This window comes from Nematolebias whitei, chromosome 3 (assembly GCF_014905685.2).
Source record: "Nematolebias whitei isolate Nwh7 chromosome 3, NemWhi1, whole genome shotgun sequence".
NCBI classification, from domain to species: Eukaryota; Metazoa; Chordata; class Actinopteri; order Cyprinodontiformes; family Rivulidae; genus Nematolebias; species Nematolebias whitei.
The window spans coordinates 29203317-29218573 of record NC_056500.1 but is presented as its reverse complement, the minus strand read 5'-3'; the positions used below and the strand labels follow the sequence as shown (position 1 = coordinate 29218573).

The window sequence follows — 15257 nt, the reverse complement described above, 5'->3', positions numbered from 1 at the left end:
TCTACCCTTATAAATGGTCCTCAAGTATCAGAGTATCAGATTTAACTTTTTTAGATTTTTCTACCTGGATTATTGAGCATGCATCAGGATATCAGAGTACTAATTTTTTTACTTTTTATTGTTTGCACAGAATCACTAGCTGGAGCTCACAGGGTTGTGTGTTGCTTTGCTTTCAAAGTCCTCCCACTGAAATTTCATATTTATAGATCATTAAAAACAACTTTATACAGAATACTGCCCAAATCTGTCCTAACTGTGCTGTAAGGCTTACGTTTAATGTTTGCCACAGCTCAAACTTTGATAAAGTTTTTTGTTTGTTTGTTTGTTTTTAATAGTTGACGAATATGAATGATTCTTAATGTGGATGCTAAAATTTGACACCTAATATACATGGGATGTTTTTTTTTTACCATCTTCAAAGTTGAAGTCAGTCAGGAGGTCTAACCAAAGATGAATGACCTGATAAGGATGACAAAATGCTGATTTTATATTGCAGAGGAGGCAGATTAATAGCATATCAGCGATAATAGTGAGGTCTTTAATTTTTCACTTTCAAAATAATACCTCTGAGTTTTCATCAAATAAAAGACATTAAGTCATGAAGTGACCCTGTTAGCTGAAATTTTATTTATTACATAGCCACACTATGTCAGTCAATTTTAATTTTGCTTAATTTCATTTTGTGTTTTTAGATTTCTAAGGAGTAAATGAAAATTATTTGGTTCTACAAAAGATTTACGCCAACATCTATCAATCCATTATTTTCTGCTTTTTCTAGAGTTGGCAGCTTGAGCGGGGAGGCTTAGACATCCCAATATACAGACCCCTCATACAGTTCCTCTGGGAGGACTCCATTTTCACTGCTTTTGTTCACTATCTAGTTATTTCGGTTTCTGCAGAGTCTGTGACCATGGGTGAGGGTAGGAATGGAGACTGATTGGTAAACAAACGCTGTGCAGCTCAGTTCCATCTTTATTGCAATAGGCCAGCACAGAGTGCACAATACTGCAGAAACGTTGGTTACGTACTGTAACCCCAGATTCTATGAATATAGACGTAACCCTTTAAGGCTGTCGCTTAGTGGGTTTTATCCCGTTATGCGGAGCATTACACTGAAAAATTTAGTCCACGCCCACCTGCTGTGTGGGCCTCACCCGGTCCGTATAAATTATGTTAAGAGCAGGTAATCGGCTCCAAAATAGCTTTTTCTTCAGCCATTTAGGAGCCAGTGAGGCCCGACTCTTAAAGGACTACATCTATATTCATAGAATCTGGGGTTATAGTACGTAACCAATGTTCTATTTCATATAGGCTTTGCCCTTTAAGGCTGTCGCTTTGTGGGTTAAGGGCGAAGCAGATGTGGTCCTCGCCTCACTGGGTCCATTCGAACGCCGTATGAAGTGGAAGCTTGCCCAAAAAATGTCTTGTCACTCAGCTCTCCATGTGTGTAATTACGCGTTGCATAAGTATGTGTACTATGCACAGACGCATGACGTGTAAATATGTGTTCTGAATGCATGAACGCCCCGGAAAAAATTTCAACGGAGGGGAGAAAAGCTGAAAAGAGCCATGAACCAACCGGTTCACGGCTGAACAGTATGAACAGATTAATAAAAACCAGAGAGCTGATTATTAATCAAATGACCTGATTGGTAACAATAGTCATGAACTGATTAATGACCCTAGAACCAAAATAACAGTCGCAACTTGTGACTGATAACCACATCTCACACTGTAATGCATGCAGACAGATGTGAGTTAAACGGAGTTCCATGAAACAATAATATTCATTCTGTTAGAACAATAAGGACAGAATGTGTCATTGAACGAGCCGTCACATCACATAGATAAAATGAATAAATGAGCAGGGTGTTGACTAAGCGGTCGCAGTGCAAATATCCTGCATTGTCATACTATTATGAAAAGCAGTCGAAGATGCGATACCTCTGGTCGAGCGCACCTTGAGGTTGACAGGAGGCTCTAAATCTGATGCTCTGTAGGCTTCAGAAATGGCCTCACACAACCAGTGTGACAAGCGCTGGGTGGATAACGGGCGACCTGCAGATGCATCTCTATAATGCATAAACAAATGTTGAGTTTGACGCATTTCAGCTGTGCGCGCTATGTAACACGTCAATGCCCGCACAGGACAGAGGAGATGGAACAATGCTTCTTCTTCTGATTGTGGGGAGGGGGGGAAGAAACCCCTCCAACGATATCACTCTAAATTTAAAGAGATCGTGATGTTTAGGCATAAAACTGGATTCGGTCTTATATCAGCTGAGCTACCGTCAGCCTGAGTTCCAAGACACAACGGAGCGACAGAGAGGGCAGATGATCTCTCACCCTCTTGGCGGATGTTAAAGCCAGCAGCAGGGCTGTTTTAAGAGACAAGAACTTAATTGGAACCTGATTCAGTAACTCAGATGGAGGCTAGATCAGGGCTCGCATGACCAGCGTTAAATCCCACTGTGGAGCAAGTGGGTGTGAAAACAGGCCTGCGTCTTTGAACACCTTTAAAAAAACGCTTCATCAGTGGATGATTAAAGGCTGTTCTGACCCTGAAAACCTTGTGACAGGAAGAGATGGCTGTAGCATACGTTTAATTGTGCTGAACGCCAGATTTCTGTCCATCAGCTGCTGCAGAAAGGACAGCACACCGCCTAGAGGACATGAGGTGGCCTCTACACCTTCTCTATACACCTTTACAAAATGCTCCATCAGAGGATGATTAAAGGCTGTTCTGCCTCCAACGACTTAGTGACAAGAAGAAATGGCTGTAGCATACGTTAATCGTGCTGAACGCCAATTTTCTGTCCATCGACTGCTGCAGAAAAGACAGCATGTCGCCTAGTGGACATGAGGTGGCCTCTACGCCTTCTCTGTACACCTTTTGCAAAACGCTTCATCAGCGGATGATTAAAAGCTGTTCTGTATCCGAAAACTTCGTGACAAGAAGAAAAGGCTGCAGCATACGTTAATCATGCTGAACACCAATTTTCTGTCCATCGACTGCTGCAGAAAAGACAGCACGTTGTCTAGTGGACATGAGGTGGCCTCTACACCTCTCTGTACACCTTTTACAAAACGTTTCATCAGCGGATGATTAAAACTGTTCTGTCTCGAAAATTTCGTGACAGGAAGAGATGGCCGCAGTGAACGTTTACTCGAGCTGAACGCCAGATTTCTGTCCATCAGCTGCTGCAGAAAGGACGGCACACCACCTAGTGAACATGAAATGGCCTCTACACCTTCTTTGTACAGCAGTGCTGAAAAACTGTCCACTTTGATGTGTACAGCGCTGTGGTGGTTGTAGCACGTGAATCCTGAATCGTACGCGCTACATCTTGAGAGAGACCCATCCTCTCTAAATGGATCTGCTCAGCAGCCAGACCAAAGGTGGTGGCCTATTCTGGGTAACTCCTGATCGCTCCTCCCGCCTGGAGGAGAGCGTCCTCCCTCCACGGCAGATTCCACGAGCGCCCCAATAACAGGTGTCGTAGGACTGGGGACCATGATGCGTTCACGCGCTTGGGACAGAAGAGCTGTCAGTCCCTCCTCCTGAGCTCGGTTCAGAAAACCATGATATCAGAAGGAGTGAGGGAAGTGAAGAAGCATTACGACCACAGGCTGTGAGCAGACGCGTCCACCCCTAGCGGTGGTTCGTCCCATGGGCTCAATGATAACCATAGTTGACAATGAGCGTTCTCTCGTGTTGCAACAGGTCCACAGCCGCTCACAGGATTTCTGCCGCATCTGAGCCATCAGCTCTGGATGGAAGGTCCCCGGTCCCCGTACCGCAGAACCCATCTTTGGACATCACATACATCCCCTGTTCAGAACACAGGAGATGTACACTACTTTGATGGAGAAGAGATTTGGTGTGCCCCACACAGCATCTGTCTCACAATGTGGCACATGGGTTGAGCGCACACACCTCCTGCCGGTTATCTATGTAAAAGTCACTTGCTGTCTGTGTGAATGAGAAACCCTGATGATTCCGCAGTACAGAAGCAAAGTGTTGAATCACATTCAAAAACCTGTGCAACACTCCAAAAACATTTAAATGAGCTGCTGTGTGGAGAACCACAGCGCCCCCACAGCTCATTAAATGTATGTGCCTCTGTGAAGTCTGACATGTGTGACGTAGGTCTGCTGACGGAAAACAGCTGATGTCACTCTGCCGGTTTCACGTGAGTTGCACTGCTGCCATCTGTTTGGAAAAACTGCTCAGCAGCAACAGATGTCCAGATAAAGCAGAATTCTCCTCCCTGCTCTGTGTGGCGACTGCAGAGCACCTCGACGCATTTAATGGAATGTTGTTTCTCACAGTTCAAAATTGACAAATCTAGAATAAATCTCATCTTTCCGGGTCGTTGGGACCCGGGAGTGACGAGAGAGGAACCCTGTGTTTTCCTCTCCTTCTGAGACCCTGGAAATTACATTTTAATCAGGATTTTCTGAGCTTCTGCGAGATGGGACAAGATCTGTTCAGAAATGACAGAAAACGTCACTAGAATTCCTCCGCACTGGGGTTTGAGCTGTACTGCAGCGTGAGTCCTCTGCTAATAACAGTTCGCCTATCCATCTGGAGCGCGCACTCGTTTATAAAGTTATAAAGCGGGCACGCATTTATGCTGTGGGCTCACATGCATGCTGATGTGAGCTGGTGCGCGCTTAAGGAGAAAGAAAAACGCGCGCCCCCGAGCATGCAGGCCGTGTGCAGGCTGCCGATGCTGCGGGACGCAGCTCCTCTGTGCTGTGCTCACGTTGGTGCTGCTGCTCCGCGTAACGCTCGGGGAGTGGGTGCACGAATGAGCCGATGTGCACTGAAGAGTGCTCACATTGGGAAAAATGCGTGCCCCGGAGCATGCGGAACCGGTTAGAGTGCTGCGGGTGCAGCGCTCAAGCTGCGGCTCATATCTGTGCTGCCGCTCCACGTAACGCTCGGGGAGCGGGAGCATACGTGGTGCGTAAAGTCTCCGTGCCTTGAGCCGACGTGCACTGAAGAGTCATGTGTGTGCGCCTTCGTTGACGCGATGTCTTAGGCGAGGATTGTCGCGGGGGCGCACGTTTGACGCTGGTGCAGTCAGGAAGCAGCGCGTGGCGTCAGTTGAGGGCGAGGTTATCACTGGGCTCGGTCTGCAGAACACGTTCATTCTTGGCTGCGAATCACGTGAGCTTTTGAGTGATTCCACAAGCTGCAGTGTTAATTCAGAAAACCTTCTTTGAGGATGAAGAAGCGGAGCCACTGTGAGGCGTGTGAAAACTGTTGACGCTGTGGGAACGCGCGTTTGACACCACTGCGGTGAGACGTGTGTTCACTCAGCTGTGTCGCTCCTGTCGAGAGCGAATGCGTTACTGGGCTCGTGCCGCGATCTCACGTTTACGTTGACGTGAGCGGCGGGCGCCGTATAGGTGAAGGCTGCTAGTGCCGCGGGAGTGCGCGTTGGCACCGCCGGCAGTGATTGAACCAACCTTAAAAGGCCACCGGCTCATTCGAGTGGAGTGTGTGTGACAGAGCCGCTGTCAGGTCATCCGAGCTGACAGACTGGCTAAAAATCACTTCATCATAAAACGATGTTTTATTCCCACATTGTGTCATCTTACACACATCCAACAAACTGACATATGGTCATCTTCCCCTGAGCTCTGTGGTTTGTTGTCCCAAGGGCCCACCTGCTGGCGATCTCCGGGAAAAGTTGAACTTCCAGATGCTGGGGACGTCTGATGGGAAGGGCTGGTGTAGCAGAGCTGGGAAGGTGTTGTGCAGCCGTGGAACATCTTGAAAGTGATCTCTCGTTGATGAGGGCCCTCCAACAAAAAGCTTTCTGCAGCTCGCTCGAGAGAGAGGTGGAGTGACGAGCCAGGAGAACCTCTAAAACCTCGTCCTCCAGCTGCGATGCGGGCCAGCAGACAGCAAAAGAGGTGCACCGGTTGAGGATGATGTCAGTTGCCCTGCAGAAGGAGCGTACGTCTGCTCCCGCCTTTGAACCTGTACGCCAACAGTGTAACGTGTTGTTCGCTGCGGCCAACTGGAAATGCATACTGGTGAGCTCGGTTGGAGAGCGGTGTCACCGTCTGGATTACGCTAACCGGAGGCGCGGCACGCTGGTCCAACTTAGACATCTTGCTCCGAGAAAAGTCTCCATCAGGCTCGGCTCCTGGGGGTCCCAGAAGGACGTCACCGCTGGGAAGGCGAGGCCAGAGTTCAAGATGACAAGCCGGAGTGGAGCCCAGAAACCTTCCCGCTGGATCATCCGAAAACTGGCGGGAAAAGGCGCGGGACGTAAAAAAGGTCCCTTCATGTCAGCCGCCTCCTGGGTTAAGCCGGGCGAACTCCAGAGGGTGCCGTCGGCTGGGAGTGGTGTGATCGCCGATGCGAAACGAGGTGGGATGAGGTGAGCATTCGCTCAGCCCCCCTCCACCGACACTATGCTCTCCAGGAGGGAATGAGCAGCGGGGGCTGCTGCTGACGTCGCCTGTCCCGGAGGAACCATCCGATTCGCTCCGAGGTAGGCGATAAGAGGAAAATTACAAGATGGCGTTGTCCAGCGTGTAGTGACCTGTCACTGAGAAATACTCCTCGGCGCTTACCTTGAAACAAGACTGCTCGTCAGCTTCTCCTCGGGGAGGAGAACTCACCGAGATGACCGGAGGTTGACATGACGGGCCAAGCATTCTTAACAAAGGTTGGTCAACTACACAACTTTCCTTCTTCGTTCTTCAGACAGTGCTATTAGCTCGCTGAAGAAAAATAGGAGCCGATTACCCACTCTTAATGTAATTTATACGTACTGGGTGGGGTACACACAGCAGGTGGGCGTGGACTAAATTTTTCAGTATACTGCTCCGCATAATAGGATAAAACCCACTAAGCGACAGCCTTAAAGGGCGAAGCCTATATGAAATAGAACTGACCCAATTCCTCCGTTGAGTTCCTGCTTTATTTTCCCTTGAACAAATTCCCGAGATAATTAAACTCCTCTACTTAAAGCAAGAAGCCACTCCCAACCCAAAGAGGTTAATCCATCCTTTTACAACTAAGGACCTCGATTTGGAGGTGATGATCCTCATTACAGCAGCTTCAAACGAACCTGCAAACTGCTCAAGTGAGAGCTTGAGATCACTGCACGATGGCCCCACATCACAAGCAAATAACAAAGATGGAATCCTGAGGTCACTGTATCGGACTCCCTCCGCCCCATGTCTGCACCAAGAAATTTTATTGAAAAACATTATGAACAGAATCGGTGACAGCAGGCAGCCCTGGCGAAGTCCAACTCCCACCCGAATGGGGTCCAACATACTGCCGGCAATGAAAACAAAACTCTTCTAACCAGGCAAATCACTGTCAGAAAAACACAATGATAATATTAATGCCATTTTGATATGTCACTTTATCTGTGCTGTGGATTATCCAAGCTGCTGACTTCTTGCCTTTAAGCTGCTGTATTCATACTCATCTGGTCACTACAGACTCATGTTTGGGCTGCTGTTTAATTAATATACTGTACTATTTTACATTATTAGTGTTTAAAGTATGTATTAGATCCTTGACTACATTTCTTTTTATACTTTATTTTTGCTATTTTGGGGTGTAACTGGGACCTTGGGTACATAATTTCATTCCACTTCATGTACCACATGTGATGAGAATGACAATAAAGAACCTTGAACTTGAGCCTTGAAAGACGCCAGATCGAACCGGGGATTGGACCCAAGACCTTTTTGCTGTGAGGCAACAGTGCTAACCACTAAGCCTTTGTGCTGCACAGTGAGTTTTGTTTTGAGTAACTGCAAAGCATTTTGTATTGCATTAGATAAAATGATTAAAATAAATAAAATTACAACAAACATGTAACTAAGATAGGTGGGACCAAGTTTCTACTGCTACCTAAAAATATAACACAGTGTTTTGCAAGTCTCAAGTCTTTATCTTGTATATTAATATTATATATTTATCTTATATATTAATTACTGAATATCCTTGTTGTTATAGCAATACTGGAAGAAAGTGTGTTTATGAGCTAAATTGCAAGGTTATAGTATTTGCTAGGGAGAGACGGTGAGTTTATATAGTTTCCTCTGGTTTGCTCGAAAGTACAGCTAATGTACTGACAAAACATTTTGGGAAGAAGCCATCAGCGTATCGATAGATATTACATCTTACGTCATGACGTACGCGATTCACGCACTTGGTATAAAAACTTGTTTTCTGACGTCAGCGTTCTCTTCCCTGCCTATGCCCTCGTGAGGTGGGCAGTGTAATATTCCTTCTCTTTTCTCCATCAAGAGAATCCAAAACCATCTATCAAAATGGTGAGTTCCTACTCATTTTTGACATAACAATAAATCTTTTGACATAAGAAGATGCCACTGGGGCTAATATTAATGTTGCTGTCCAAGTATTGACAGATTTCTAGACAACTTTTTTTGAGACTGCACGGATCAAAATGGCAACCATTTTGTAATGTACCGCTAGCCCGAGTAGGCCTTCGGGACAGTCTTAAAGCTACTCTGAACCGTTCTAGACGCTTTTTGGTGCATTTGATGAGCTTGGTTTATTTGAGTTGTGGATATAAATGATTAATTTACATTAACGGGTTTACGCTGCGTTTCTGTGGCCTTTTAAATACCACAAACAATCTCCGCTTCTTGTGCTAACATTATCTGTTGTCTTTAGAAAAAAATGTCTCGTTTTAAACGAGCGAGTTGTAGAACCTGAAATAAAACGTCTTCATGTAAATATAACACGATGACAATGTGAATTGTGTAAACTAAATGTACTTTAAAAGTTGTTGGACGTTTAAAAATGAACTTGCCGGTACTGGCTGCGCCAGTGTTAGCATTAGCATAGTTTCAAAGTCTGTACACGTGGCCTGTTTATGCCGTCATATTATGCCGGCTGACAACCGATTAAACATTTTGTTTTGGCTCAGATATGTTGAATAGGTTGTTACATATAACTAGGACACGGAAGTATGACTTGCTAATGTTGATAAATCCGCGATAGAAGGTGCTAAACTGGTTTTGCTCTCAACGTAGACAACAATAACGTCATCTTTGGTCATGGCGGAAACTCAAGGCACAGGGTGGAGCTGCAGCACATTTTGCTTTATCTCATGTCAGCAATGGTCACTGGTGTATACTGCTTCAAACTCCCCTGCAGCTAAACTGCAGACCTTTTCCATTTCCAGTGTTTTAATTTGTTACTCTTGGTGGCTGTTGATGACAAAATGGCTATGTGGGGTGTGCAATTTTTAATTTCATAAAGTTGAAAGGGACAAACTTTTATTTTGACATTTAATTTGGATAATGTACAAACATATTTGATTTTTTTTTTTTCTCATGTTTTTGTATGTTGTGTTTCCTCAGGTGAATTTCACCGTAGACCAGATCCGTGCCATCATGGACAAAAAGGCCAACATCCGTAACATGTCTGTGATTGCGCACGTAGACCATGGAAAGTCGACTCTGACAGACTCCCTGGTGTCCAAGGCTGGCATCATTGCCTCAGCTCGTGCTGGAGAGACGCGTTTCACAGACACGCGTAAAGATGAACAAGAACGTTGCATCACCATCAAGTCTACGTGAGTATTTTGCTGCATTTTAAACCACGCTATGTAACATGTTTTAATTGTTTTGATTTTCTTTACATGAACAAAAAATATATCTCTAAAAGAATTCCCTTTATATGTTTGTGACATTTAATTTGTAACCTGCAGGGCAATCTCCTTGTACTATGAATTGGCTGAAAACGACTTGGCCTTCATCAAGCAGAGCAAGGATGGTGCTGGTTTCTTGATCAACCTGATCGATTCACCAGGGCACGTGGACTTCTCCTCTGAAGTGACTGCTGCTCTCCGTGTTACTGATGGAGCTCTTGTTGTAGTCGACTGCGTGTCTGGTAAGGATTAAACATGACCGGTAATACTGGTTGTTGCATCTTTTCACCTGAATATTTTAGTTCTTTCCCGTAGACATAGGCATACACACAGTTAAAGCTAGGTAGTCTTATTTTTTTATTACACACAGTTAAAGCTAGGTAGTTTTATTTTTTTAAACAAGTGAAGTGTTAAACATATGTTTTTCTGCACTTTGCACAATTCATACCTTACTCGTTAACATTTTGGGGTGTACATCAGTAACTATTGTCTGTTTCAGGGGTCTGTGTGCAGACAGAAACTGTGCTGCGCCAAGCCATCTGTGAGCGCATCAAGCCAGTCCTGATGATGAACAAAATGGACCGTGCCTTGTTGGAGTTGCAGTTGGAGCCCGAGGACCTGTACCAGACTTTCCAGCGTATCGTTGAGTCAGTCAACGTAATCATCTCCACTTATGGTGAGGATGAAACTGGACCAATGGGTAACATCATGGTGAGTAGAAAAACTTATTCTAGATTTTCTATGTGACTGGGAAGTTTGAGACTTGATGTGGATGGGATTCATTTCTGTTCCTTTAAGTTTTTTTTTTATTAGTTTTAAATTAAAAAGATGACTACTAACTACATCTTGATATGGAGTATTGCAAGTTTTTACATTACTAATTGTAATAACTTCACATCCCAGGCTACTGTTATTATTTTTAATATTTGATTAATAAAAAATGCACTAACCATTCTGTATGCCACATTTCCAACTCAAAAATTTGACCAGTGGACTTCTTTCTTTAATTTTTTTTTTTCCTGCAATTTCTAGGTTGATCCAGTCATTGGTACTGTTGGCTTTGGCTCTGGACTCCACGGTTGGGCTTTCACTCTGAAGCAGTTTGCTGAAATGTATGCAGCTAAGTTTGCTGCCAAAGGAAACACCCAGATGACACCAGCTGAGCGCTGCAAAAAGGTGGAAGACATGATGAAGAAGCTGTGGGGTGATAGGTGCGTCTTAAATGTGCTCTTACCTATTGAAATACTCATGATGGTATAAATTGCAGGAGATGTACCAAAGTCCATGCTCAATAATCCAGGTATAATGGAGGAAATGTATACTGGTGTACCCATATTGATTATATTTCACAATTATTTTTCTGTTTTAGGTACTATGATACTGAAAATGGAAAGTTTGTGAAGACCGCTATTGGTGCTGATGGCAAGAAGTTCTCTCGCACCTTCTGCGCTCTTGTTCTGGACCCTATTTTCAAGGTAAAACTGTTTAAAGTAAACGTTGATGGAATGGCATGTTTTGCAAACAAGAAAGTTATGCTTAAAGAAGTCATTGGATCATAGCTTTTGTCCATTGTTTCCTAATCCATTGCTCTATACCTGCAAGTGATGATTTTTGTAATTCTTCACTTTGACCTGACTAACGGTGATGATAAACTTCAACCTGAGCAGGTGCATATTGCACTAAATCATGCTGTGGCTTGTGATAAATTGTATAACACAAAGTAAACTTTCTTTTAGGTGTTTGATGCCATCATGAACTTCAGGAAGGAGGAAGCTGCCAAGCTGATCCAGAAGATGGACATCAAGCTGGATGTTGAGGACAAGGAGAAAGAGGGTAAACCCCTCCTTAAGGCTGTGATGCGCCGCTGGCTGCCTGCTGGAGAAGCCCTTCTGCAGATGATCACCATTCACCTCCCCTCGCCTGTCACTGCCCAGAAGTATCGTTGTGAGCTGCTCTATGAAGGACCTGGAGATGATGAGGCTGCCATGGGTATGCATTCAGTTTACTTTTATGTTTTTATTTAAAGTTTAGATGGGGTCACTTACAAGCATGGCATTAATTGGTGAGATGAATGATTGTGTACAATACATAAATGAAATAATGGATTTTCTTTGGGTCTGACCTCATTATGATGAATTCTAACGTAAATACGTTTTGGCCACCAGGTATCAAGAACTGTGACCCCAAGGCCCCCCTCATGATGTACATCTCAAAGATGGTTCCTACCAGTGACAAGGGTCGCTTCTATGCATTCGGTCGTGTGTTCTCTGGATCTGTGTCTACTGGCCTCAAAGTTCGCATCATGGGACCAAACTTTGTCCCTGGAAAGAAAGAGGATCTTTACTTGAAACCTATTCAGAGGTTTGTGTCAGTCAGTTCTCGTGAAGGATTTTTTAAATTTATTGTTTTTACATCTTGAGTTGTTTTTCTATGGTTTCTATCAGGACCATTTTGATGATGGGTCGTTACGTTGAGCCCATTGAAGATGTGCCTTGTGGCAACATTGTGGGTTTGGTTGGAGTGGACCAGTTCCTCGTCAAGACCGGAACAATCACTACCTTTGAGCAGGCGCACAATATGAGAGTGATGAAGTTCAGTGTCAGCCCTGTGGTGAGAGTTGCTGTGGAGGCCAAGAACCCTGCAGATCTGCCCAAGCTGGTGGAGGGACTGAAGCGTCTCTCAAAGTCCGATCCTATGGTTCAATGCATCATTGAAGAGTCTGGAGAGCACATCGTTGCAGGAGCTGGAGAGCTGCATCTGGAGATCTGTCTGAAAGATTTGGAGGAGGACCATGCTTGCATTCCAATCAAGGTTGGACATTTGAAATGTTTCAGTAAAATGTCGAAATTTCAAGTTTGATTTAAAGCAAATGCATAACTCGGGTTTTTTAGCTTTCATTTAAGTTGCAAAGAACTTAACTGATTTTTATTTTTTCAGAAATCTGATCCTGTGGTGTCCTACAGAGAAACAGTCAGCGAAGAGTCAAACGTGTTGTGTTTGTCAAAGTCTCCGAACAAACACAACCGTCTGTTCATGAAGGCCCGTCCCTTCGAAGAGGGTCTGGCAGAAGACATCGAGAAGGGTGACGTCACCAATCGACAGGAGCTCAAGGCCCGTGCCCGTTACCTTGCTGACAAGTATGAGTGGGATGTCGGTGAGGCCAGGAAGATCTGGTGTTTCGGCCCTGATGGAACTGGACCCAACTTGCTGGTGGATGTTACCAAAGGAGTGCAGTACCTTAATGAGATCAAGGATAGTGTTGTGGCCGGTTTCCAGTGGGCAGCCAAGGAGGTGGGTGACCAAATACAAAACAGCTGTTTTGTTATTTTCTACATTTGTCACATGATTAACTTTTTTATTTTTTCAGGGAGTCCTCTGTGAGGAGAACATGCGTGCCATTCGCTTTGACATCCATGATGTGACCCTGCATACAGATGCTATTCACCGTGGTGGTGGTCAGATCATCCCCACAGCCCGTAGAGCTCTGTATGCCTGTCAGCTGACGGCAGAGCCAAGAATGATGGAGCCAGTCTATCTGGTGGAGATCCAGGTAAGAGTTGTTGATGCTAATTTATGTGTATGCTAACCTGTGGGTCTTACTTGGGTTATTTTTGTTTCTGCTCAATCTAAATTTGTAGGGTACAAATGTGCCTATATTTGCTGCCTTAAAATAGTTGTATCGAAGCTGGTTTGCTTGTTTTGTTTTTTCTTACCATATTTGTTTTCTCTGCAGTGCCCTGAAACGGCAATGGGTGGAATCTATGGTGTGTTGACCAGGAGACGTGGTCATGTGTTTGAAGAGTCCAGGGTCTTGGGGACACCCATGTATGTCATCAAGGCCTACCTGCCTGTCATGGAGTCATTTGGTAAGTTCTTGTTTTACTAAAAACATTTTATTTTGGTTATTTTTACATGATTTTTTTTAAGCAGGTAAGTAAAAATAAACACCGTTTACATTTTTGGTTTGTTTGACCAAGCCTTAATTATGTTTATGTTCACCAGCGTGCTTCTCAACATAAATACGCACTTAGTTTTTGAGAAGCTTTTAAGTTTGCATCATACCATCCACTCCAACCTGAACTCCAGTTGATGTAAAAATGTCACTCCACAGTTGCTGATGTGCCACTTCTCCCCACTAGTAGCAAAGTAGATGATCTCAAGCAGACTTTACTGAGCTTCACTTGCATTTTGCAAACATTTTCAGACTTTAAAATACCTCGCCTGTGGTTTTACCACTTATTATCGGTGTAGAAAATGATGTAAAACTTGTTTAAATACAGCGTGTATATATAGTTTTGGGTTGAAATTTTGAATATTACAACAACCCTAGGTTTATCCCCTTGGGATTATTAAAGTATATAATAGTCGGAACATTATCAATTTTGCAAAGTTAATGCGAGCTGAAAAATTCTAGACTGTATTGAGGTGCTGTACATGATGTCACATGATTTGGCCAATAAGAGGCTCCTTCACAGTTGCAGATACTGGTAGTGGCTAAGGTGTAGTACATAAACGCAGGGGCAAAGAAAAATTTTAGTTGCAATATTTAGTAAGTAAAAAAAGTTCAGGGTTTTTATTTGACAGCAGACCAAAATGTTTTCACATGCGTCTTTTTTTATTGTTGCTTTTTGACTCCTGTAGTTGCACTGTTAGGAGGTTATTGTTAAATAGCTTGTCTGACTTGGTCCTCTGTTTCCAGGCTTCACAGCTGACCTTCGTTCGAACACTGGTGGCCAGGCTTTCCCACAGTGCGTGTTTGACCATTGGCAGATCCTCCCTGGAAACCCAATGGAGCCTACATCCAAACCTGGCATAGTTGTCCTTGAGACACGTAAACGCAAGGGTCTCAAAGAAGGTGTTCCAGCCCTGGACAGCTACCTGGACAAATTGTAAAAGCCTGGAGCCCACGTGGCTCTCTCTCTCTTGTCTCATTCCTCCCTACCCAACAAATTTTAAATCTGTGGGACCGGACTGTACAGAACACAGTAGGCACCAATGTTTGCCAAAGGATCGATGATGATGATAATAAAAGAAATGACCACAAAAATTGTAAACGATAAATAAAATAAAATTAAAAATGAGAATTGCTTGTGTTGTTTTATGAGAATTAACGTTTTGTTATTAATCTTCTTGCTAAAGTTTATGTTGCAGCTATAAGACACGGGTGACCACTGAACTTGTCCAAAAAGCTTTTTTTTTTTTTTTTTAAGCTCGACATCTCGCACCATGCTTGTGCTGTGGTAGGAGTTTGAGCTAAGTCACGCTTCAGGAGCACGTTTTTAAAGTTACATTTTATCAGACGTACACTTGATGAGATCAATGTAATCTTGTAAATGGTACTATGAAAACTAAACTTTTTGTACCTTTGAACGGTTACAGTATTTGTATGTAATTGACTCCCCAACAGTATCGCTTTTTTGGTCAGTTTTTGCAAAGTGTTTTAGTTTAGCTTTAAATCAGACTAGTTCAGAGCGCTTTTTTTTTTTTTTTTTTAACTTGCCCATTCTTACCATATTTTTCAGACTAAAAGGTGCACTTGAAATCTCAAATTGACAGCTTTATAATCCAGTGCACCTTTATATATTCTGG

General features: G+C 43.9%; 1 protein-coding gene across 1 annotated transcript; it reads left to right on the top strand.

Moving 5' to 3' along the window:
* The first annotated feature begins 8234 nt into the window (after positions 1-8234).
* On the top strand, positions 8235-14734 carry LOC119430711 (elongation factor 2). Its single transcript, XM_037698179.1, has 13 exons — positions 8235-8322; positions 9379-9593; positions 9729-9910; positions 10168-10379; positions 10701-10879; positions 11038-11143; positions 11405-11657; positions 11834-12029; positions 12113-12479; positions 12606-12959; positions 13036-13218; positions 13402-13534; positions 14368-14734. The coding sequence occupies exons 1-13, from the start codon at positions 8320-8322 to the stop codon at positions 14559-14561; spliced, it is 2577 nt and encodes an 858-aa protein (XP_037554107.1). The 5' UTR covers positions 8235-8319; the 3' UTR covers positions 14562-14734.
* The last annotated feature ends 523 nt before the right edge of the window (positions 14735-15257 follow it).